This window comes from Leptonychotes weddellii, chromosome 5 (genome assembly GCF_054177405.1).
Source record: "Leptonychotes weddellii isolate Sample4059 chromosome 5, ASM5417740v2, whole genome shotgun sequence".
NCBI lineage: Eukaryota > Metazoa > Chordata > Mammalia > Carnivora > Phocidae > Leptonychotes > Leptonychotes weddellii.
This window is the reverse complement of record NC_138373.1, coordinates 25,444,876-25,468,777: the sequence shown is the minus strand read 5'-3', so window position 1 is coordinate 25,468,777 and position 23,902 is coordinate 25,444,876. Positions and strand designations below refer to the sequence as shown.

General features: G+C 42.2%; 1 protein-coding gene across 1 annotated transcript in view; it reads left to right on the top strand.

Annotated features, from left to right (window-relative positions):
* ERCC4 (ERCC excision repair 4, endonuclease catalytic subunit) overlaps window positions 1-23,290 on the top strand; it is a 34,878-nt gene extending 11,588 nt beyond the window's left edge. Inside the window, exons 2-9 of the mRNA XM_081818878.1 lie at window positions 4-72; window positions 2,949-3,129; window positions 4,128-4,256; window positions 5,198-5,308; window positions 7,199-7,796; window positions 10,077-10,169; window positions 16,690-16,802; window positions 19,080-23,290. Coding sequence (XP_081675004.1) covers window positions 4-72; window positions 2,949-3,129; window positions 4,128-4,256; window positions 5,198-5,308; window positions 7,199-7,796; window positions 10,077-10,169; window positions 16,690-16,802; window positions 19,080-19,813 — 2,028 coding nt within the window. The 3' untranslated portion in view covers window positions 19,814-23,290. The remainder of the gene's footprint in view (window positions 1-3; window positions 73-2,948; window positions 3,130-4,127; window positions 4,257-5,197; window positions 5,309-7,198; window positions 7,797-10,076; window positions 10,170-16,689; window positions 16,803-19,079) is intronic.
* Window positions 23,291-23,902: the final 612 nt, after the last annotated feature.

The window sequence follows — 23,902 nt, the reverse complement described above, 5'->3', positions numbered from 1 at the left end:
AAGTGCCATAACCCGTCCCTTGAAGTGGAAGATTTGTCTTTAGAAAATGCTATTGGGAAACCCTTTGACAAGGTACTCCGTCTCTTTTCCTTTTAAGCACAGTTTGTGATGTTATAATTTTAAAGACTCCAAGTTATTTTAGTAATTGCAGTGTCCTTAACAGGAATTTGCTGTTATTTTAGAATTAATTTGGAGCTGATTTAAGGATAGCTTCTTTGGTTTTCTGGAAAGTAATCATTTGTAGTAAAATACATGGACCGACACATAAGCACACCTCTGATTTTTGCAGTTATGCAGTGATTATCTCGTATTTTAAGTATAATTAAGAGAAGGATAAATAACCTTTTTTGCTCTGAAATGACAGCATTTGGATATCTACAGGTAGAAGAGTTTTTACATAAGAATGCTTCATGATTTATGAGCTTTTGTTTGGAATAAAAACAATTGGGATGAGTTTTCATTACTGAGGAATGTGAACCTTGCTCTCTTAAAATTACATTTTGAATTGAGAAAATGGTAAGACTAAGACTTTAGTTCAAGGAACTTTTATTCTAACTGATTTTGTTTGTTTTTTTGCAGTGAAAGAACATGTGCACATGCGTGAGGAGGGGGAGGGACATAGGGAGAGGGAGAGAGAGAGTCTCAAGCACACTCCACGCTGAGTGTGGAGCACAATGCAGGACTCAATCCCATGACCCTGAGATCATGACCTGAGCTGAAATCAAGAGTGGGGCACTTGGGGCGCCTGGGTGGCTCAGTCGTTAAGTGTCTGCCTTCGGCTCAGGTCATGATCCCAGGGTCCTGGGATCGAGCCCCACATCGGGCTCCCTGCTTGGCAGGAAGCCCACTTCTCCCTCTCCCCCTCCCCCTGCTTGCATTCCTGCTCTCATTGTCTCTCTCTCTGTCAAATAAATAAATAAAATCTTTAAAAAAAAAAAGAGTCAGATGCTTAACTGACTGAGCCACCCAGGCACCCCTCTAACTGATTTATTTTTATCATAGATGAGTATTAATACAGGTCCATAAATGTTGACGATTGAATTGTAGATCCAGAAAATGCTGACTTTTAAAAATTTCTGGACAGCTTTTTTTTTTTTTTTTTTTTCATATTTTGGTGGAACAAATTCCTGTCTTAAACTCTGAATCAATCTGTCACTGGAAATAATGCATAGTGATTATTAAGAAAGAAAAATTTAACTCCTCATTTCTCTGATTCTTCGAAAAAGTCATTTTACTGTGAAATAATTATACATGAAACTAATTTCATGTGTTTTGTTCCTCTGTTCTTAATGTTTGGTGCATGATCAAACAACAACAACAAAAAAAAAAAACCATCAAAAATAAACCTTCACGTTCTTTTAATAGAATGTATATGTTGTTAGAAAAAAACAAAATATAGCCTAATATGTTTTGTACTAAGTTTCTGTTTATCATTCCCTGGCTAGTAAAAGTCAAAGTATTATTTTGGATATTCTTTTAGCAACCAAAGGTAAATGCAGACATAACTTTGCATCTTGTTAGAAAATTTAACTTTTGTAGGTGATTTTACCAAACAGGTATGCAGTTATATGTTCCAGTTTGTCTAGGACAGTTACAGTATCTACCTGTTGTCCTGGAATAATTATTAATAATATAATTTCATTTTCACAAGAGTCCCAGTTTGGACAATAAATTATACGGCCATCCAAATAATTATTCCTGCTGAGTATTAATTTTCTTAGATAAGATGCCACGTAGTGATAGTGCTTCCATATCAAGCTATAACTATTATCCTTTTTAGTTACAAAATCAGTTTGTAAAGGGTGTGTGTGTGTGTATAATATAGCTGTGGGTATGTAGATACCTATATAGTATATACAAAAAGCTATTTTGTGCTTTAGGCAACTTTTTTTTTTTTAAGATTTTACTTATTTTATTTGAGAGAGAGAGAGAGCAGGGGAAGGAGCAGTGGGGAAGGGAGAGGGAGAGAATCTCCAACAGACTCTGCACTGAGCGCAGAGCCCAATACGGGTCTTGATCTCATGACCCTGAGATCATGACCTGAGCCAAAACCAAGAGGTGGTTGCTTAACTGACTGAGCCACCCAGGTGCTCCTACTTTTTAGGGTCTTAAAAAAATTCAAATTTAGTCCATTGATAATTTAACAAGTATTTTCCCATCCATGAATCACATTAAAAACAAAACAAAAAAGCCTAAGTAAATCTTTTACACCACCAAATTAAGATACATTGTTATTTAATTTGATACCATGTAGTTTCCCTGATATATGCCCTCTGTTCCCTGTCCAACTGGATCCCACATTTTTATCTATCTAGGATAGGGTCACAGCCAAACTTGGCAGAAATTGATATGTCTAAGCTATGTGCTTTGACCCTTCATAAAAACAAATGATTGGGGGGCACCTGAGTTGCTCAGTCGTTAAGTGTCTGCTTTCGGCTCAGGTCATGATCCTAGGGTCCTGGGATCGAGTCCCACATCAGGCTTCCCTGCTCATCGGTAAGCCTGTTCTCCCTCTCCCACTCCCCCTGCTTGTGTTCCCTCTCTTGCTGTGTCTCTCTCTGTGTCAAATAAATAAATAAAATCTTAAAAAAAAAAAAAAAGACTGGTTATCTGATGTTTATCAGGCCTTTTCTCCTCATAATGTAAATATGAATAAATATAAATTGACTCTCTGATCACAAAGATTCTAGGGATAAGACACTGCTTTATATTTGAAAATTTAAACATTGTTATTAGAATCTTATGAACTGAAATTTTCTATCCGCTTTCTTGGGAGATGATGTTGGGAGTTTTTGTGTGTGTGTATGGTAAAATATACATAACATAAAATTTACCACCCTAACCATTTTTAGGTATACGGGGATAATGTTCATTGAAAGTATAATTTGTATTAATAATAGCTTTATTGAACATATATTTAGGAATACTAAATTTTATTCTTGTTTTAGACAATCCGCCATTATCTGGATCCTTTGTGGCACCAGCTTGGAGCCAAGACTAAGTCCTTGGTTCAGGACTTGAAGATATTACGAACTTTGCTGCAATATCTCTCTCAGTATGATTGTATCACATTCCTTAATCTTCTGGAATCTCTGAGAGCAACAGAGAAGGCTTTTGGTCAGAATTCAGGTGGGAGATAAAAATACTAATATTATTATGGGAGCTGATTTGAATAAAGTGTTGGATTTTGTTGGGGAATCAGATGTAGGGAGTGCTATATTCAACTATGTGGTATACTAAGATTTCAAATTACATTTTATGTTCATAGCACAAGGATGTAGGTTTTATTGATAGCTAATGTTTCCGCCCACTCAACTTCTGTTCTGTATAATAATAAATATTCATATCATTCCAGGCGACTTTATTTCTAGAAAAGACTCTGTATATTACAGGCAGCCCCCAACTTAGAAATAGGTTGTGTTCTGGAAGTTTAGTTGTTAAGAACTTCAAATTCATTTTCTCCAAAGAAATGGCAAGGCAGTTTAGGGTTTCATCAGCCAGAGTGCTGAATACTGAGGAGGTTTGTAGGGAAACATACATATACAACTGGCCACCATCTTGTTTGTCTACCAACCACATCTGCCCCCACTGTCGTGGCCTCTGTCACTGGCTAGACCACTGATTTTCAAAGTGTAGTCCATGGGCCCCTGAGGCCCAGATTTAATACAATTAATAATTTTTACCTCTTCCCCAGGGACATTCTTAAGTAATAAACTACAAATGCATGACAATGAAGAATACACTGACCGCTGGTCACTTTGGTTCCACTGCCTTGATTACGCTCAGGCACCAGCACTGTTACCCAGCAATGCTTTTGCACCATCACTGGAAATGTCAGCACAGTGGGGGGAAAATCAAATAATGAGTTAATATTCTTATGAGAGTAGCTTTGAGGTCCAGACTCCCTGAAAACATCTCAGTGACCCCCAGACATCAGTAGGCCACACTTTGAAAACCACTGGTCTAACCAAACAGTGATGGAGGCCACAGTAAGGGGGAAGATGTGGTTCAGAGGAGAACAAGATGGCGGACAGTTGTCCTTCTAGGGCATGTGACCATCAGAGACTCTTTAAAATTCATCCTAAATTGAAGGCTTTTTTTTTTTTTTTTTTAACTTTTCCTATTAGGTTGGCTGTTTCTTGACTCTAGCACCTCAATGTTTGTAAATGCTCGAGCAAGGGTTTACCATCTTCCAGATGCCAAAATGAACAAAAAAGGCAAAATGTCTGAAAAAACGGAGATGAAAGAAGAGCAAGGTATCTTGTAGGCTTGATCTTTAACTGTGTCCTTTATTTAAGTATTTGGTGTGGAAATTCTTATCAAGTCTATATATTAATCCTAAATATCCTTCAGCCATGTGAAAAACGTGTGCCCGTATGTTAAATATATGTTACATGCAATGCATGTTAAAAAGTATCCAGCTGGCAAGTCTTAGAATCCATTGTCAGGGGATTCCAAATAATAGGTGCCAAGTGTCAGTCAGGAGTATTATCACCGCTACATAAGAGCTACGGATTGATTTTTTTTTTTTTTAACTTCAGAATAATAACTACTTTTGGCACCTTAAAGTCTTAACAGAATGTTGAACATTCCTTTTAGCTTTAAAAAAATATATACTAGAATGAGGCAAGTATGGATTTTATTCCAACCCTTATCTAGTAGATATAATAAATATCATTGGTTTTTTAAGGCATGGGATAGGGTTGATGCTGACCTTCTGCCTCATTCAAAGGTCTAGTTCAGAACTTAAATATGTTAGTGATGTGTTTGAGTACTAACAGAAACATTTGATTGCTGTCTACTTGTATCCCATCTTCAGGATTGTGAAAGTCAGGGGGATTTTAGAAATAATAAATACTATTACTCTGTACTGATTCTTTCATTTTAAATAGCAGCTTATATCTAGCATCACAATTGACAACAACACAGACTCTTCTCTAATTCGTGACCGTGCATGTGACTTGTTCTCAGGGCACTGTGAAACCTCTATTAACGTTGGTCTGGAGTGTGTTTCATTTAGACCTTAATAAATAGACCTTTTTCAAGAAAGAAGATTCTATCTGGCCTCCGGAAAGAGGCTCAAAGGAAGGGGCTTTTGGAATGATGCTTGTGTCATCTGTTGTTTTAAAAGGCTGTGAAATACTTTATGGATAAATGTTATCACGTAGAATGAGGTTATCCTTTTATTTCTGTACAGAAACAAAAAAGGAATTGGTCCTAGAAAGCAACCCAAAGTGGGAAGCATTAACCGAAGTACTGAAAGAAATTGAGGCAGAAAATAAAGAGAGCGAAGCCCTTGGTGGTCCAGGTAGGAGAAAAGAGATGGTGACATTTGCTTTCAAAGTGGAGCAAATGAGTCTTCTTTGTTAGTTCTTTAAAAATAACTTACTATGATTTTATTTATAAAATGTAAAAGAATAAATGCCAGAGGAACACTGAAATCCTAGTGGCAGCCTCCTTTTCTATTCATTCGATGTGATTTTCTCCAGGTTGAATCCTTGTATATTCATGAAAGCAGGTTTTTTTGCTGGTTGCCTTCTCAGGACTTCTATTTAAAGAGGCAGCTTATCTCCACCTACATGTTCACCAGGATTTCAATCTGGAATCCCCAAGGAGAAAGCTAATGGGCTTGCTTTATTCTCAGCAAGCATCTTTCCAGAAAAGTCTTCACTGTTCTATGGAGCAACATTGACCTAGCCCACCACCACCACCAAAAAATTCCAGATTTCAGGGCTGCTGTCTTCAAACACAAGTATACTAGTAGATTAGCATGGTAGACCAAACCTGAACTACATTTAAAAAAATAAAACCCATTATAAAATAAAACTAGATTAAAAAAAAATCTATTGAGACTTTGAACTCCTACAAATCAGTAAACGCAAGCGCATAATTCTTATCTTAGTAAATGTGCTGGTGATGTTATCCAAGAACCTACAGTACTGTGATTAAAGACCCAAAGTCATGCATGCTCACTTAGAAAAATTGAAAAGTATGAAGAAAAAAGAGAAGGGGAAAAAAATGTCCAGGAGTCACACTGGCATATTTGCTTCCAGGGTTTCTTTTATGTATTTTCTTTCTCACATTGTTAAGGTCACAGTGCAGATACAATTTCTGGATATATAATTAGCAAGTCAAATGATAATGTTCTTGAGACATTTGACTTGTACAAAATTTTTCTGAATTTTCATTTCTTTTAGCAGCATAAAAGCTCATCACTTTTGTTTTTTAGATTTATTTAATTTATTTATTAGAGAGATAGAGCAGGTGAGGGCAGGAGCAGAGGATGAGGGGGAGAGATCCCAAGCAGACTCCATGCTGAGTGCGGAGCCCAACATGAGGTCCTATCCCACGACCCTGAGACCATGACCTGAGCCGAAATCAAGAGTTAGACACAACCAGCTGAGCCACTCAGGCGCCCCAGAGCTCCTCTCTTTTTCACCTAGCTGACAATGACTGGAGATTCTATATATATTCATTTGTATGTATACCTATATATGTGTAACGGTTTTATCAATTTGATTGGAGAAAAATGTTACTCATTTGAAATTTGGTGCTAGGTAAGCTCACTGTTTTCTTAAATGTTTTTCCTCTTTTGTGAATTGTCTTTTTTTTTCTTTGCCAATTTAGACTATGTCCACAGTTGGTATTGGCTTTTTATATATTAAAGATATCATCATTTATGATAGTTGTTTTGTAAAGTTGTTTTTTTTCTTTAGCTTTCTTAATGCACAGTTTTTTAGATTATAGATACGAGTCTTCTCTGAGATTTCTTCCATTGCTTTTAAGCCTAGAAAATCATCTCCATCCAGAGAGATGGAGAATAGTCACCTTTTTTTTTATGATTTAATATTTAACATTTGACTCTGTAATCCATTTGGAATTTATTTTGGCATATAAAATCCTCTGGAAAATTATTAATTAAAAAGAGCTTCCGTAAAGCCTCCATTACACCGTGGCTACGCTTTCGTAAGACTAAATGTTTCTGGCTCCAACTTTACTCAAAAGATTTAACTAATCCTGTCAGAGAGGGAAAGCATTTGATAAGCATCTGAGGCCCTTTAAACAAATTGTGAATATTGTACCCTTAGCGCCGGGGGTAAGATGTGTCTTCTTTGTGGAGGGGAAGAGGCGACGGGGCAGGCAGAGAGCAGGGGGACACATGAGGTCACAGTAACATAACGCTGTTTCATAATTTTAGGTCAAGTACTTATTTGTGCAAGCGATGACCGAACATGTTCCCAGCTGAGAGAGTACATCACTATGGGAGCAGAGGCCTTCTTGCTGAGGCTCTACAGGAAAACCTTTGAGAAGGATAGCAAAGCCGAAGAAGTGTGGATGAAATTTAGACGTGAGGACAGTCCAAAGAGAATGGCAAAATCTAACAAAAGGCCTAAAGGCCCCCCAAACAAACAAAGGGCTGCCACCAAAGAAAGGACTCTGAAAAAGAAAAAGCGAAGGTTAACCTTAACTCAGATGATGGGAAAGTCTGAAGAACCTGAAGAGGCAGGAGATGTCAAGGAAGGCTATCCTAGAGACACAGGCAGTAGCCCAGAAAGCTCCTTAGAAGAAATTAAGCACGAGGAATTTGACTTAAACTTGTCCTCTGATGCCGCATATGGAATCCTGAAAGACCCACTCACCATCCTCCATCCGCTCCTGGGCTGTAGTGACCCCTATGCTCTGACGAGGGTGCTCCATGAAGTGGAACCAAGATACGTGGTTCTGTACGATGCGGAACTGACGTTCGTTCGCCAGCTTGAAATTTACAGGGCGAGCAGGCCCGGGAAGCCTCTGAGGCAAGTTATAAAGAATATGAGCTGTTTCTTCTCTCTTTTTTTTTTTTTTTGTGTGTGTGTATATATCTACATAGAGAGAGAGAGATTTTTTTTTTTTAGCTGAAGTACAGTTGACATACATTAAATTAGTTTCAGGTGTACAATGTCATGATTCAACCATTCTATACATTACAAAATGCTTACCATGATAAGTATATTACAATATTATTGATTATATTCCCTATGTTGTTCTTTTCATCCCCGTGGCTTATTTATTTTTTTAAGCTGTACCTCTTCATCCCTTTCACCCATTTTGCTCATTCTCCCTACTCCCACCCCCCTTTGGCAACCATCATTGTGTTCTCTATTTGAGTCTGTTTCTCTCTTGTTGTTGTTTGTTCATTTTGTTTTTTTTAGATTCCACATATAAGTGAAATCATATGGTATTTATTTGTCAATCTCCATCTGGCTTATCTCACTTAGCTTACTACCCTCTCAGTCCATCCATGTTGTGGCCAATGGCAAGATTTCACTCTTTTTTATGGCTCAGTAATACTCCATTGAGCTGCTTCTTTTAAATGCTTCAATTTCACGGTTCTTTAGGCTTTAACACAGACACTTTACCAGTTGCACATGGATTTTCTTTAACATTCTGTTGTTAACGATGTAGGTTAAATTTATGAATCCTTCTTTGGCATCCTGGTCAACCTGGGAAGTTTGCATAGGAAGGATGTCAGATGTTGTAGTAGAACAACAAATCTAGGGAACTATCTGTGTTCTGGTTACTTGCTGTTCTGTTGTTCTATACTGTATCCTTTCTGCATTGGTTGTAGCTTATGGGGTGCTGTATCTGAACAAGTCTAGGAAATGTATAATATCCTAACTTGTACCAAAATGTACTATAACTATGACTCAGCTAAATGGCTTTGATCTTCTAAAATGTCATTCTTATAAATTTCAAGAAGTGACTCTAAATTACATCCACATAAAATGAGAAGGTATTTGGGGAATTATTGTACCAAGTTTTCTTGAGTTTCAAGAAATAGCAGATAAAGAATCTACAGAAATATCAGATGAGAAAATGATGCCTCTCAAAGAATATAGTGTTCTGGGTCTCCAATTATCTGAGGGAAATAAACAGCAAAATTAATATCCTGAACTCAGTCTGAACCAAAAACAGAGCCAAAAGAAACCTTCCTAGCAGTTTAATGCAGCCTTCCAGAGCAGAGATGAATGGAGCAGGTGGGTCAGAAATAACACAGGATGAAGAGATTAAACGAAGCTGGTCAAAGAATTATAGGCTGGTAAATTTTTCAGACTTTGCTACTGATCAGCTTTGTAGATCACTTGTGTGCTCCCAAGTTCTTTGTTGCCTGAGAATGGAATAGTGTGATATTTGGAAACAAAATGTCAGAGCCGGAAGGGACCTTGGAGTTCAATTGCTCCCTGCGTTGGTGGGAAACTGGGTCCCAGTAATAACGAATGACTTGCCCTTGGCCACATAGCACTTGTGGGGGAGAGCTGAGGTCTCTGGATTCATTGTCCGATGGTTTTTTTCTCGGTCCACACTTCAAGGAAATATATCCTAGGAGCATAAAGTCCAGAAGAAATGTCAAAGGCTAAAAAAGGAAAAACCTCTGATAGAAGGTAAGGAAGAGAGTCAGAGGAGGTGCTTAATTCAGCCTTTGAGCAACAAATAAGAAAGAAAAGCAGTCCTTCCTAGGAGAAAGTAATATACCAAATTATTTTCTCGAGCCCGATATCACCCATGTGTCTTCTGCGTCTGTGTTTATATAACATGTGTGATGACTTGGTTCTGTGAAGACACTGATAAAAAAGAGCCGAGAAAGAGATAAAGGTCATATAGATTTCATTTGTTTATTTCTCACTAACGTGAACTTTCACAAGCTGCGTTTTATAACTACTATCCAACTTTGCAAATGATTGTTTGGCAGAGGTGTAAAGAAAAAATTGAAAAAAGAGAAGCTGCTGAGATTTTGTGTTTTCTGATTTGTTTATAGTTATGAAGCAAGGATTATTCTATCCCTCTAGTTATATTTCAGTGTTTACCTAAACTCTGTTCCTCCTTTCGGTGAAGGGGAAAAACGTGGTAATGAGACTTTTACCAGGTGGAGTTTAGGCAGCTTAATTTTAGGTACGTGATTAATGGAGCCTTTTATTCTTGGTCAAATATTTATTATTTGAGCAGTTTAGATTGCTCATTTCAAATGCTACGCTCTTCCTTTCAGGGATTAAAAATTACATTTTTACAGCCTAAAAGAGTTCTGTTTTAACTGGCAGGGTCTACTTTCTTATATATGGAGGTTCAACCGAGGAACAGCGCTATCTCACTGCTTTGCGGAAAGAAAAGGAAGCTTTTGAGAAACTCATAAGGTAAAAGATAGAGGCCTTTTAAGATCTAGAGGCTTCTCTGGGTGGGGGCATATCTGATTGCCCTCAGGAAAGATGGAGGGAGGAAGAAGTTGGGAGCATCACCTCAAGATAAACCTGTGGTGTGATTCATCCCTGGGGTATGTGCACATTTCTTGTCTCCTCCCTCTCTTTTCCACCCATTTCCAGTTGCCTTTCAGTGGTTTAACAGGATATTGGAAACGTGGCGAGAGCTGCTTTTCTGCTTGTAAAGACATGTAACATAAAACACCAAAATTCAGCTCAACCACTGCTTTTCTTTTTTTTTTTTTTTTTTTTTTTTAAAGATTTTATTTATTTATTAGAGAGAGAGAGAATGAGAGCGAGCACATGAGAGGGGGGAGGGTCAGAGGGAGAAGCAGACTCCCCGCCGAGCAGGGAGCCCGATGCGGGACTCGATCCCGGGACTCCAGGATCATGACCTGAGCCGAAGGCAGTCGCTCAACCAACTGAGCCACCCAGGCGCCCCTCAACCACTGCTTTTCTAAGATACATGTTCTTAGATCTCCCCACCCAGCCCCCACCCCCCCACACAAGCTTTCTCCCTTCCCTTGGAATTATGACTTATTTTCTCCTGGTGAAATTTCCATTGTCTGTGGGTGGGTGACCGCCTTTACCATTTGCTGGGAAATGCTTTTACAACCGAGTCAGTTCAGATCACCAGCAGTAGAATCACTCTGGGAAAATATTTTTTTTGAAGGTGTGATGTTTATCTGAACATACGTGTACTGTTTTAGGATGAGTGTCTGGTAATGTTCCAAATCCAAATAGAAAATGCTTTCCAGTGTAACATCCGGAAAATGTTCTAAGTGATATGTGCACAGACTAGATGGCCACCTTTTACCCACCACAGGTGTTTGAGAAATCTGATAACCTTGTACCAGGGCTGTTGTCAAGGAGATGGCAGCTTGGTGAGGGAAGATGGGTCACATGATCTCTAAGGAGCCTCAAAAGACAGGGCAGGGGCTAGATGGGGCATCCTTGAGCTGAGCCAGAGAAAAGGGTAGACCAGAGGACACCATGGCTTGGACTGACCAATCTTCCAAGCCACAGATATTGGTAATGCATCAGTGGCAAGTGGCAATGAGAGGGCAGAAATCATTTTTAGTGGCTGTTAGCATGCCAGGGCTCTACACAGAATTTCAAAATGAACAACCTTCCTCCAACACGGACTATGGGCTCTCAGTGTACACCTAAAATCTCCCTGTACCCCGGTCCATCCAGGGCATGCATTCCCAGGTGCCTCCTGAATCAGGGCCACTGAGTCCCTGTGGAGCGGCTCAGCATGTTACATGGGCAGAACCCCACCCCGCCATATCCTTTGTGAGTACCACGTGCCTTGGCCACAGATTCTTCCAGCTTCTGGTCAGTCCTTTCAGCCTATGAAAATGTTTTCTGTTAACGTGCTCTATGGGATGGTTTATATGGTATATGTGTGTATGTATGGGGTTTTCTTTTTTAAGATTTTACTTATTTATTAGAGAGCATGAGCGGGGGGGTGGGGGTAGGGCAGGAGAGAGAGAAGCAGACTCCCCAGTGAGCAGGGAGCCCGATGTGGGGCTCGATCCCAGGACCTTGGGATCATGACCTGAACCAAAGGCAGACGCTTAACCGAACTGCTTAAAATAAATAAAATATTTCAGAAAGTGTGATAACCAACCAGTTGTTAAACAGCTGGCCTCTTCTTGTCCGAAGCTTTTAGTGCTTCTCTGTGTCTTCTAGACCGTCACTCCCCCAAGACTCAAAACAGTCAACAGATGTTTACTGGGCATCTCTGAGGCACCAAGCCCTGTGCTGACAGTAAAATGCTGTAGTCACAGTGGTGCTGGAGGTCCCTCCCCTCCTCGGGCTCATCCCCTAGTGGAAAAGACGAACATTAGGTGATGATGAATACTACACTAACTAGACATGTACAGAGTCTGGCTGCAAAGGTGAAGGAATGGGGTGCGCTAGCACAGGTCAGACCTGGCCCGGGGCGGGGACCTGGGTGCCTTCACAGAAGAAGCGACAGGTACACAACGCATGAGGAGTGTGCGCTAGGTGCTACGTCGACAGGGCGGGAAGGGGCTTCTGTGTGTGAAAGCCCCAGGGTACCCGAAGCCCTGCTGAGGGTTCAGAACGTGCCTGTAGAGACGGAAAGACAGTACTGACGCGTTCTCAGTAGGAAGACTATTTTTAGAGGCTCTCACTGGCCTCCTAACGGAGGAATGGATGGAGCAGGGAAACGAGTCCGGAGAAAAGGTGGTAGCCACGATTAGGTTGACAGGGAGAAGGGAACAGATTGAAGAAAGATGCAGGGGATGGAATCACAGAATTGGTGCTAGGGGCGCCTGGGTGGCTCAGTTGGTTAAGCGTCTGCCTTCGGCTGGGGTCGTGATCCCAGGGTCCTGGAATCGGGTGCCGTGTCAGGCTCCCTGCTCAGTGGGGAGTCTGCTTCTCCCTCTCCCTCTGCCTGCCGCTCCCCCTGTTTGTGCTCTCTCTCTGTCAAATAAATAAATAAATTCTAAAAAAAAAAAAAAGAATTGGTGCTATAGGATGTGGGTCAGTATCTCCTAACCAGTCCTTCACTCTTTATAAAACATCCTCTGCCTGAGTCTTCATGAGTTAACCATCCCCGAGTTACAGATGAGTACAGAGAGCCAAGATCATTCAGATTAGGTTACTGGTGTTCATGCTGAGGGTCCCTAAGACCACCTGCCAGCTCAGTGATTCACCAGAAGGGCCCACAGGAGCCAGAAAAACCAGAAAAACTGGTATCCTCACAGTTTGGGTATATGACAGCAAAAGGACACAGATTAAAATCAGAGAAGGGTAAGAAGCATGGAGCCAAGTCCAGGAAAGCCCAAGCATAAGCTCCCAGGTGTCCTCTCCCTGTGGAGTCACACGATGTGCTTCATCCTCCCAGCCGCAGTGTGTGACAGCACATGGCGAGCGTTATCCACAGGGAAGCTTACCCAAGCCTTGGGGTCCAGCGTTTTTATTGGGGGTCAGTCACGTAGACACAGAGTACCCACATGACAGACTCCATCCCCCCAGAGCAAAAACAGGTATTCACCATAAATCAAGTTGTGCACGTAAATCATCTCATCAGACTGCTGCCATGTGGCCTCAGGCCTCAGGCATACAAAAGCCTCTTATAAGGGAGGATATTCCAAGGTCTCAGGGCTCATCTCCCTGAGGAGACTGGGCTTTTCCCGCAGGGTTGTAGCCAAGAGAGCCTGGGAAAATGTGGGGAAGAAGGCACCTGAGTAGGCGAGTTTTCATGCTCCAGGCTGCCTCTTCTGTAATGCATCAGGAACCTCATCTTTAGTAGATTGTGGCTAGTAGATTGTGGCAAGATACTGCAGACTCCGTGCCATTCCTGCTGTATACAAGTGAGTCTCCACATCGGAGGGCTTGGTGACAAGGTGTGGATAAGCCTGGCCCATACTGGAATCCACCCAGCAGAATCTGGAATACGGACTGTCTCCTGCGTTTCAGTCTACCTGATAATTTCCATATCACATTTTAATGTAATTTTATCTCTGGCTTGGTTTAATTTCCTAGCTCTCAGTGGTGACCATCTACTTATTTTAAGGTAGATCTTCCCGTATTACACAGCAATCAGATAGTTACACCATTTAGAATCTTAAGATATTTACCTTCCCAGAAAACTTGGGGAATTTGAGAAGTGTTTGTTTTGAAAAGGAAAATATATGTGAGGTGCGTTGCTGAAAGAGCATTTGCACCAAGCCTGTACTTGGAAATTTAATGTGAGAATAAGACAATGTGCTTTTGCCAGGACCTCCGTGGGTGATGTCGTAAGAATAAAAGCAGTGCTACTATTTAAAATAAACCGAAAGGAAGGAATCTGGCAAACTGGCGGTGGAAGGATAGCTTGTCTGCGCTAGATCAGTTGATTACAGATGTCAAGAGAGAAAAAAAAAAAAATGATACTCATAAGTATTGATAATAAAATGCTCCCTGGGTAGAAAAATTGGCAGTAATATTCTGAGTATACATAGTTTTAGAGAGGTCACTGCTTTTCAAAGGCAGGGGTAAGGTTCTTTGGAATTTTAGTCAGAAAATGTGATCGCCAGGGCCCCCGTCTGGCTCGGTCGGTGAAGCACACAGCTCTTGGTCTTGTGTTTGTGAGTTCGAGCCCAATGTTGGGTGTAGAGGTTCCTTAAAAAATAAAAAAAGAAATATGTGATCCCAAAATGAGTTAGCATGTGGGCCAGAATACATGCCCATTGGAGGAAGACTTCTAGTTCAGCACCTCCTCCCTATATTATCATTGTTGTGGTATCAGGCTATTCAGATATCATTAAAGATCTTAAAGCAAAGATAAGAAACCTCTGTACTTTAGATTAAGTGGAAATAAGAATCTGCATTTGTAATTATCATTTTGTATCTGTCACACGGAGCGACTTGGGTAATTATGCTAAATGTTGAAAGCAAAGAACTGAATATTTATTATGATGGCAAGTTTCTGTTACATTAATTTGAGTTACCAGTTAGGGAGACTTATTATGTTCTTCACAATCCAGGCTTCATTTCAGGAGTTTATTTCTTGGATTCAATTTCCAGTTAAGTTATAACATTTCATAGTAAACTAGCTGTTTTTATATAACAATATTAATTGAAACCGTTGTGGAATCATCTGAAAGCAAATCTTTGGTTTTTCAGCATTATCATGGATAATTAGGGAATGAGGTTACCACATTATAAGAAAAGCACAGTTACAATAACAGCTAACATTTTATAATGCCTATTATGTGCCAGGCACTGTTCTGAGTACCTTCTACAGTGGATAATTCTCCTAACATGCCTCTTTTGAGGGAGGTTTTATTATTATGCCCATTTTACAGATGAAATTGAGGCACAGAGCCATTAAACTACTTGCCCAAGGCCCACACGGCCAGTCAGTGGTTTCAGATTCACGGAATAGGAATATTTTCTAACCCACTAGGCTATACAGCCACTCACAGACTACAAATAAATCAGAAAATGGGGATGCCCCCATGTGTGATATGTAGCTTAGCCAGTAAAGTAAGTGGAAATAAAGAGAAAAAAGATCCCCAATATTAATCCCAAATGTTAAAGAAAAAGAAATTGAAGAGCAATAATTTTTCTGAATAGTTTGCCCTTTGTCCTCAACGCAAGTCCAGTAGGTATCACGGAGCAGTAAGGAGTGGCTTTCGGGGCCACAGCCATTGCAAAAACTATTCCAGCAGGCCACACTTGATGCTCGTATTGAGAATCGTGAGGAAGAACGGACCTGGAACTATGCCGGCCCCATCGTGTGAACTGTTTACAAAATGCCGTACTAATAATAACTTTGTATATTGTTTCAAAGAGTATAGAATTTAAAGTTGTAATTTCTGTTCTTCAGTGGTATCTTGGAGTGGTACCCTGTTCTAAAACATCGTTTATCCAGAGGGGTTGGAAAATCGGTCCATCCGGTTTTATTTCCTGTAATTGGAAAGTCTTTGCTGTTTTAGCCCTTACTGAAATGATTAGTGAGTACTGAGGACCCGTCCGCCTTCTGCCGCACGGTACCCTGGGCTCTGTTCCTGCCGTTGGTCAGTCCCACCGTTGTTTCGTGCCTGCTCATGCTCCCCGAACTCAGTGTCCCGCCCTACGAGGGCCGAGAGCCAGCCTCATACATCCCTTCTGTCCCTCCTAGACATGGCGCTTGCTGGTTCATGGACGTACTTCCCTGGTTTTGAAAAATAAGACCATGGCAAGCCTGGCTCTTTGGTTATCGAGGATATTTTCATAATTGTCGTCCCTGATTACGAGTCTTAGTTGTGGTTGTACTGTCCTGTCAGTCTACCGGATGTGGGATACCGAGCTACCTAGAAGACAGGAATCACTGTGTAACCATGTGTGTATATCAGAGCACCTAACACGGCAGGTAGGAGCACTCCAGAAAGGTTTTTAAAACAAATGCATGAGCGAGGGAATTCATGCTGCGCTATTGCCAACCGGAGATGTTGATTTTTTGTTTAAATCTCTGTTGGGGCCTCCCACCTGGAGGTTTTTAAATCGAAGTTCCGTCATCTGTGCTTTGATTTTCTTAATCATTGATTTGTAACCATTCCTATTTATGATTTACTCTGAACGTATTAGAATATAAATTATTTAAATTATTCTTAATGCTCAATAACACGTTAGCATGTTTTTATAAAAAGTCTCAATCTCTTGGTGGCATTTTTTACCTGCTTATTTCATGTCCCAAAGTGCTTGAAGGACATAGAGAATGGAAAATAAACAGCAGCTCTTTTTCACTCTGGAAGATCAGAAGTAGCACCCAACCAAGAAATTCTTTCTCCTTCCTTTACCTGTCGCTCATTTGTGTATATTTACTGTACTTATTTATCTAACATATTTCTCATCTTGACACTCTTGTGGCCATTTTCTATGTTAGAATCTATAAAAGATTAAAATCTGGAATTTGGGAATTCGTTCAAAAAAGTGTTTAAACTATTTTCCGCCCCAGGGAGAAGGCCAGCATGGTGGTCCCTGAAGGAAGGGAAGGTAGGGACGAAGCAAATCCGGAGCTGGTCAGGGGCTCCGCGGCTGCAGGCACTCCCACCGACACCCGGAAAGCAGGTGAGACCCGCCCTGTGCCACGCATTCCCGGCGCCTGCCACGGAGGCCCTGGGGTCCTAGAGCATCTCTGCAGAGGTGGGCTTTTTCTCAACAAACTCGTAAAACTGGGTGCCGGTGCTGCCTTTCACTAACCACATGTCCCTCCCAGAGCTGTGGCTCCTCATCTGTAGAATAAGGGGGCTGTGTTGTAGGCGCCCCAACCTCGAAATCAGTCATGGTCCAGCCTTGCTTGTAAATGTGGTTGGCTGGCTGAGATTCAGAATGTACTTTTGCAAAGAAACTTTGATAAGTGGCAGTTAGGCTCTTATTTTTACCCGAAGAAGCCGCTTTACCGCAGATAGACAGGAGTTGTCTGGAGCACATCCCCACTTCTCTTCTTGCCTCCGTGTGTTGCTTCTTGGCACTTTTCCAGATCCCAGGTGCGTGGCTCCCTCCTTGCAGTGCAGTGTCTGAACCGTGGCGTGCCAGTAAGACGTGCTGAATTCCAAGTGCAGCGTGACCCAGAAGTAACCCCCCCCCACCCCCGCTTCCCGAATCCCCGTTTCCCCATGGCAGCAGCTGCGGTCAGCCAAGCGGCCTGAGGAGCGCAATACGATGGAGCTGACTTAGCCTCTGGTGGGGGCCCGGTTAAAGCCACGAGCCTCCCAAACCCGGTATACTCGGGCAAAACCTCAGAGGCTTGTTAAAGCTATGGAGCCACAGGCCTCACTCCATGGAAATTCTCATTCAGTGCATCTGAAACGGGGTCAGCACCTCAGGGCCTTCTGATGGGAGTGGTCCCTGGACTGAACTTTGGGAAACATGGCCTCAGAGCATCTAGGTCTTTTTTGAAGAAGATTCTTATTAACTCAGATAGGTTGGTGACATTTCATGCAGAATATAGAACGCCAGGCCGAATGAAGGAAGCTAGATTTGAGCATGTAGGTGCCACGCAGAATGCTATTTACAGAAGTCTGTCCTTCGGAGTTCAGCCCTCTGGGCCTTTGTCGTCATGCCCTGCGGCCGCTGTAACAACTGACCACAAACTCAGAGCCTTGAAACAGCGTATACGTTTCTTATCTTACACTTACTGTCTTAAAACTCCAAAGTCCAAACGGGTTTCACTGTGAGCTGCGCTGTGCTCCTCCTGGAGGCTCTAGAGAGGACTCCATCTCCCTGCCTTTCCCAGTTTCTAGAGGCACCTGCGCTCTTTGGCTCCTGGCCCCATCCTCCACCTTCAGAGCCGGTGGCTCTGACTCTGCCCTTCCTGCTTCCCTCCTTCACTTGTTAAGGACCTTTGGGCCCACCTGGATAATCCAGAACAATCTCCTAAATTTAATCACATTTGCAGTGTCCCTTTTGCCATGTAAAGTAACATATTTACACATTCCAGGGATTAGGACACTGGAGTCTTCAAGGGACCGTTATTCTGCGCGCGGCAGCCCCTAGTCCTCCTAAGTGTCGTCCATAAGCCAGCAGCCTTAGCGTTACCTGGGATGTCGTAAGAAACGCAGAGTCTCAGGCCCCACCCCAGACCTACTGAATACAGAACCTCCTCTAACTCGCTTCCAGGCGGTTCTGGGCACATTCGAATGTGGGAAGTTCTGGTCCACCGGCTTCTTCCATTTTCCCACGTCTAGACTCACTGGTACAGGAACTGACGGCTCCAGAATTTTTCACGACAGCTTCTAAGGCAGTTGACTCAGCAAGCGTTTTTAGGCGTCTAGTACATGCCCGACTCTGTCATAGGAATTAGGAATGCGATGGTCAGTAGAATGTGGGCAGTGAGACCATCAGGGACCGGACGTCCAGGGAGCTGCAGAGGGAAGGCGACAGCAAATGCTGGTGTTCACGAATCATCATGACTTTCCTCGCAGCACTCTTTAGTTTAAGAGAAATCGCCTTTATGTACTCTGTAAACAAACCCTTCTGAAAACACAGAAAAATGAGGAGTAACAACATGGGGTATTATGTTACCGTGCATCACAGGTTGACAACAGAAACAGACTGGATTTGATTTTTTATTTTTTTAAAGATTTATTTATTTATTTAGAGAGAACGAGCGAGCAGAGGGAGAGAGAGGGAGAGAAGCAGGCTCCCCGCTGAGCACGGAGCCCAACGTGGGGCTCAATCTCACAACCCCGAGATCATGACCTGAGCCAAAATCAAGTCCAGCACTTAACCAACCGAGCCACCCAGGCGCCCCAGAAACACAGATTTTAACCTTCAGTTGTTCTCGTCCATCTTTGAGAGCTCTTCCTCAGGGCCATCACCTAAGATGCTGCTTTTTGTTCCCAGGTGGCCAGGAACAGAGCCGGCCGCAGCAGACTATAGTCGTGGATGTGCGTGAGTTTCGCAGTGAACTGCCGTCCCTGATCCACCGTCGGGGCATCGACATCGAACCCGTGACTCTGGAGGTCGGGGACTACATTCTGACCCCGGAAATGTGCGTGGAGCGCAAGAGCGTCAGCGACCTGATCGGCTCGTTAAGCAACGGCCGCCTGTACGGCCAGTGCGTGTCCATGTCCCGCTACTACAAGCGCCCGGTGCTGCTCATCGAGTTCGACCCCCGCCAGCCCTTCTCCCTCACGTCCCGCGGCGCGCTGCGTCAGGAGATCTGCAGCAACGACGTCAGCTCCAAACTCACGCTCCTCACGCTCCACTTCCCCAGGCTCCGCATTCTCTGGTGCCCCTCGCCCCACGCCACCGCCGAGCTGTTCGAGGAGCTGAAGCAGAACAGGCCACAGCCCGACGCGGCCACGGCCATGGCCGTCACGGCGGATTCGGAAACGCTGCCGGAGTCGGAGAAGTACAATCCCGGCCCCCAGGACTTCCTGTTAAAGATGCCGGGGGTGAACGCCAAGAACTGTCGCGCCGTGATGCAGCACGTGCGGAACATCGCGGAGCTCGCCAGCCTGTCGCAGGACAAACTGGCAGGTATTCTGGGCAACGCCGGGAATGCCAAGCAGCTCTATGACTTCATTCACACCTCTTACGCAGAGGTCGCGTCTAAGGGGAAGATGAGAAAATGAACGGTGACGGCTGTCTTCTTGTCCCGAGACCGTGCTTTCCAGCCGCTCTTTGCCGGCATTCCTGGGTCCCCATTTATCATTAGTTCCCGATTGCCTCGTCTTCCAGCCCTTAACAGCCGAGCTGTCCGCTTACTGGCTCTGCGCGCCAAAGCCAAGCCTCCGCTCCGAAGTCTAAGTTCAGGCACCGTTTTCACGGTCCCGCGCCTGCTCTCCTCCCTCCCGTCGCTGCCCAGGCCAGGGTCCGCATGCTCCGTTCTTAAGTGAGGTGGGTCCGGAGCCGGGGAGGTGTCCGCAGGTGTTTCTAGAAGGCCATTCTTGAAACAGGCAGCAATTTATGTTTCTGACACAAACCGGTAAAACACATAATCATGTTCTTACCCTCTTCAGAGGTGCCCCGGAACCCAGAGAAGGAAACCCCTCTGCCGTCCTTCCCCAGTTCTCCCACATTGTCCTCAAACACGTTCTTCCATCTTTCTGCCTCTAAGAGAAATTCCTGGGGACTCCCTGGTGCCCGCCCGTGTAAGACAGCCTCCTCAAAACCTCCCTGGTTCACTTCCTAATCCCCCGAGCATATGCGACACGTACTATGACTCGATTGTGCAAAGCCAGTAGTTTTTAGACACGAAATGAATTCCCTCTTTCCAGAAATTGATGGTGCAAGTGAAGGAGTCCTTGGAACGCTCACTTTTTCAAACATTTAACCTCCAAACTCTGAGGTCTCTAAGCCCGAAAGGCGAGTTAGAGTCTCTTAAGACTTCCTCATCCCTGAGCCTCTCTTGCCACGCCCTGAGACCACCAGCACCAGAGCTTCTCCCTGCGCAGCATAAGCTCACCCTCTGATCCCCCTTCTTCCTGTCCCTCTGCGGAGTGCCTCCTTGCATCTCTGTGAGGGTTCCCACACAAGTAATTGAGTGGCCCACCAAGTCTTTAAGATTTGGTTTTCCTTCCTGGAGTGGAGATAAAGGACTTAAAAAGTAAATGGAAGATCAATGCATAGAATATCTAAGAATTCCAGAGAAATATATACATACTTAAAAACTCACAAGTCCATCTCCTTCTCAAACCTTCCGGCTGGGTTAGATTAGCTTTTTACTGAAGTGTACATATGGGACATTCATAGCATCTTTGTGCCGTTTTTAAACTTTTATATTTCACCATTATTAAGTTAGGTCTTACTCTCCTATCTAGTAATGAGTAGTAAATTTTCTACCTCAAGAGCTGATGTGGGTATAGACATCAGTCTCACTAGCCATACCACACAGTTACACGTTTCCTCCGTGTCGGCCGTGTTTTTGTTCGTCACGGTGTTTGAGCTCAGAGTAGACACTGGACCACATAACACATAATGGTCTTCACCTTCACAGAAGTTCTTTCAACAGACCTCTCCAAGTTGAACCTTCCATGCCGACATCTTGTTCTCTTGGTAGGTTAACCTACATTGGTACTGCTAAAGTAGATTTGGATTTCAAACTCGATACAAGGTGCCACAAGAATGAATTAAGGGGTATCAGGGAACCGTGTTGTTATATGGAATTCTGTATAGTGATCTGAGGAACAGAGAAGAGGACAGGAAACAAAAGTTAGTTTAAGATAGAATAAAGGGTTGGGCTACTAAATGTTGTCTGAGGGTTAAAAAGCTACGTTGGAGATTAGAAAACAAGATGTCAGGTACGTGTGTTAATTTTCACTTCTTTATGTATTTAAGAGTCCAGTCAGAGTGAAAAGTACATTAAAATCGACATAGCGCCTCAAAAGGAGATGGTTATTATGATTTTTCTTCACCCTAGTCTGGCGCTTCTGCTTATGGTATATAGTTTCTGGTTTTTCTTGTAGAATTCCATCTGCCTTATATTGTTCTTTAATTACATAAAAGGCAGATCAGAACATAGCACTTCTTTTGATATGGGTTTCACTCCAATTTAAGCTTTCAGAAATCAGCTCTGTACTTAAAGCCGCCATTTTGAACAGCCCTCGTCATCTAGTACAAGCCTTCGTTGTATTTAGAGAGCCGGTGTCTCTGGCTCTTAGATGCTGTTATTTGCTGTTGTACGTGCTGGACATTTGAAGACGTACACTGTCTCATGTGTATCTGAATTAGGACTGGTAGTTTCTAATGAACTCGAAAATGCTCATTATAGATGCAAGGCTCTCACTCCCACTTCCCCTTCCAACTAAATAAATATATTTTAGTGTGTCTCCAGTTATGGAAAGCCTTTAGTACAACCATCATGTATGGACTTTTATCACATTCTTTTACAAATTTTTACAGTCTAAGAATCCTTAGCAAGGGAACTAATGCATGAATTTGCAAAATTAATGTATCACTTTATTATCTAGCATCATACTGTTACCTTGGCCTTTTTTCTTTCAGAATAGTAAATATCCCTTTTACTTATGAACTCATGCTTAGCTTTTTAAAAACCTTTTTTTAAAAACCTGAGATCAGCATTATTCTATTTTACCAAGTTTTTTGCATAAAAATCAGAGCATGTGGAAGATGAGAGAAATTGTTTCCAACTTTGTTTAAATCATAGTGCCTCTTGATATTTTTTTAAAGTTGTACAACAAGAAATCATTTTATATAGTAATAGTGGCCATAAATAATGTCCTTTTGGCAAGAAGTTGCCACTTCTTCAGTCTGGGGCTCAGGAGACCATATGTCTCTGTATATTTGAGTACATCCAGAATGCAGTTTCCCAGCTCACGAGGGACTGAAAATAATTGTCCCATTCATCAACCCATCGGGACACAGAGGGTTAAGTCTAGATTTGGTTGTGTTGAGATAACAGAATATAGAATTAATAACTGGCCTTCAGCAGGAAAGTCTACACTGAAGCAAATGCAAAGAAGTGCGTGGGGGGAGAGAGACAGACATCATTAGTCTTTGCTTTTGTTTTTCAAGCATAATTTGATTTTCCTTTGGCTCAGAAAACTTTAGGGAAATTCTCTTTCCTTTGTGTTCAGTTTAGCCTAGAAACATCCTTTTAAAAACCAACAGTTTAGGAAAGTTCTTTTCTCAGTCTTGAATATATTAAAACATATCCAGACTTCAATGTGTATTGTCATTTTTCTTCATTATTTTGCTTTCTATTTTGGTTTATCGCTACTTCCTGTCCAATTTCAAACTCCAGTACTTAACCGTCTTTATCCACAGGTTTTTGGTAAGCCACGCCACTGCTGCTTTTTGATTTAAGGATATGTAAGCCAAAATTTGGATGGGAGGGAGACATAACTGATTTATATCAATTTGTAACAGGAGTTGTATGTGAGTGTGTTTTTAATAAAATGTGTATTTATTCCGTATTTTCCTCAGCATTTTGTGGGCAAAGTAAAAATAACAATGTATAGTGAAAGGACATGTATTCCCAGCGCATTGTATTTCCAACACGTTGGTAAATATAATTTAAAACGAAGAGAATATTTAATGTGTTTTTTGTTGTGCAGAATAAATGATTAAAGCCGAACTGCTCTTCCAAACCCCTGCTTTTGCGTTTGACATGCGTGATAAACCCACTTTCTGAGGCCTTAGCATGATTTTCTTTGGGTTATTTTTCCCTTACTGCTTTTTATTTTGTACATGTGTCCTTAAGGAGGGGGAGAAAAAAAGACTATTCTCCTTCTGAAAACACTCATTTGTTGACATGTAATGAATATGTGGTAAGCACAATGCTTGGAACATCTTAACAGAGATTAATTTCCTGCTGCCCCTGACTCATACCATCTTCTTTTTTCTTTTTTTTTTTTTTTTTATTCCTTCAGCGTCAAAGTTGAAAGTAAATTATCGTTTTGACACATCTAGAATTTACTGTAATCTCTTAGGTTTCATTATTTAATTAGTTTACTAATTGGCTCACTTTGATGATTTTGTTATTTTGGTTTCTGCTTGAAAACGTAGAACCAATCCCTTTTTTTAACAAGGCGTAAGACGGGTTATTTTTCAAAATGTTTTGATGTCAGAATAAAGACTCTGGTAGAATAATTAACCCTTTCTTAGGAGTAGTGCTATAACTCACATTTACTGAGCTCTTGTGCCTTATCCCCTTTAATCTTCATGACAAAGACCTAAAGGTAATATCACGGAAAAGCCTC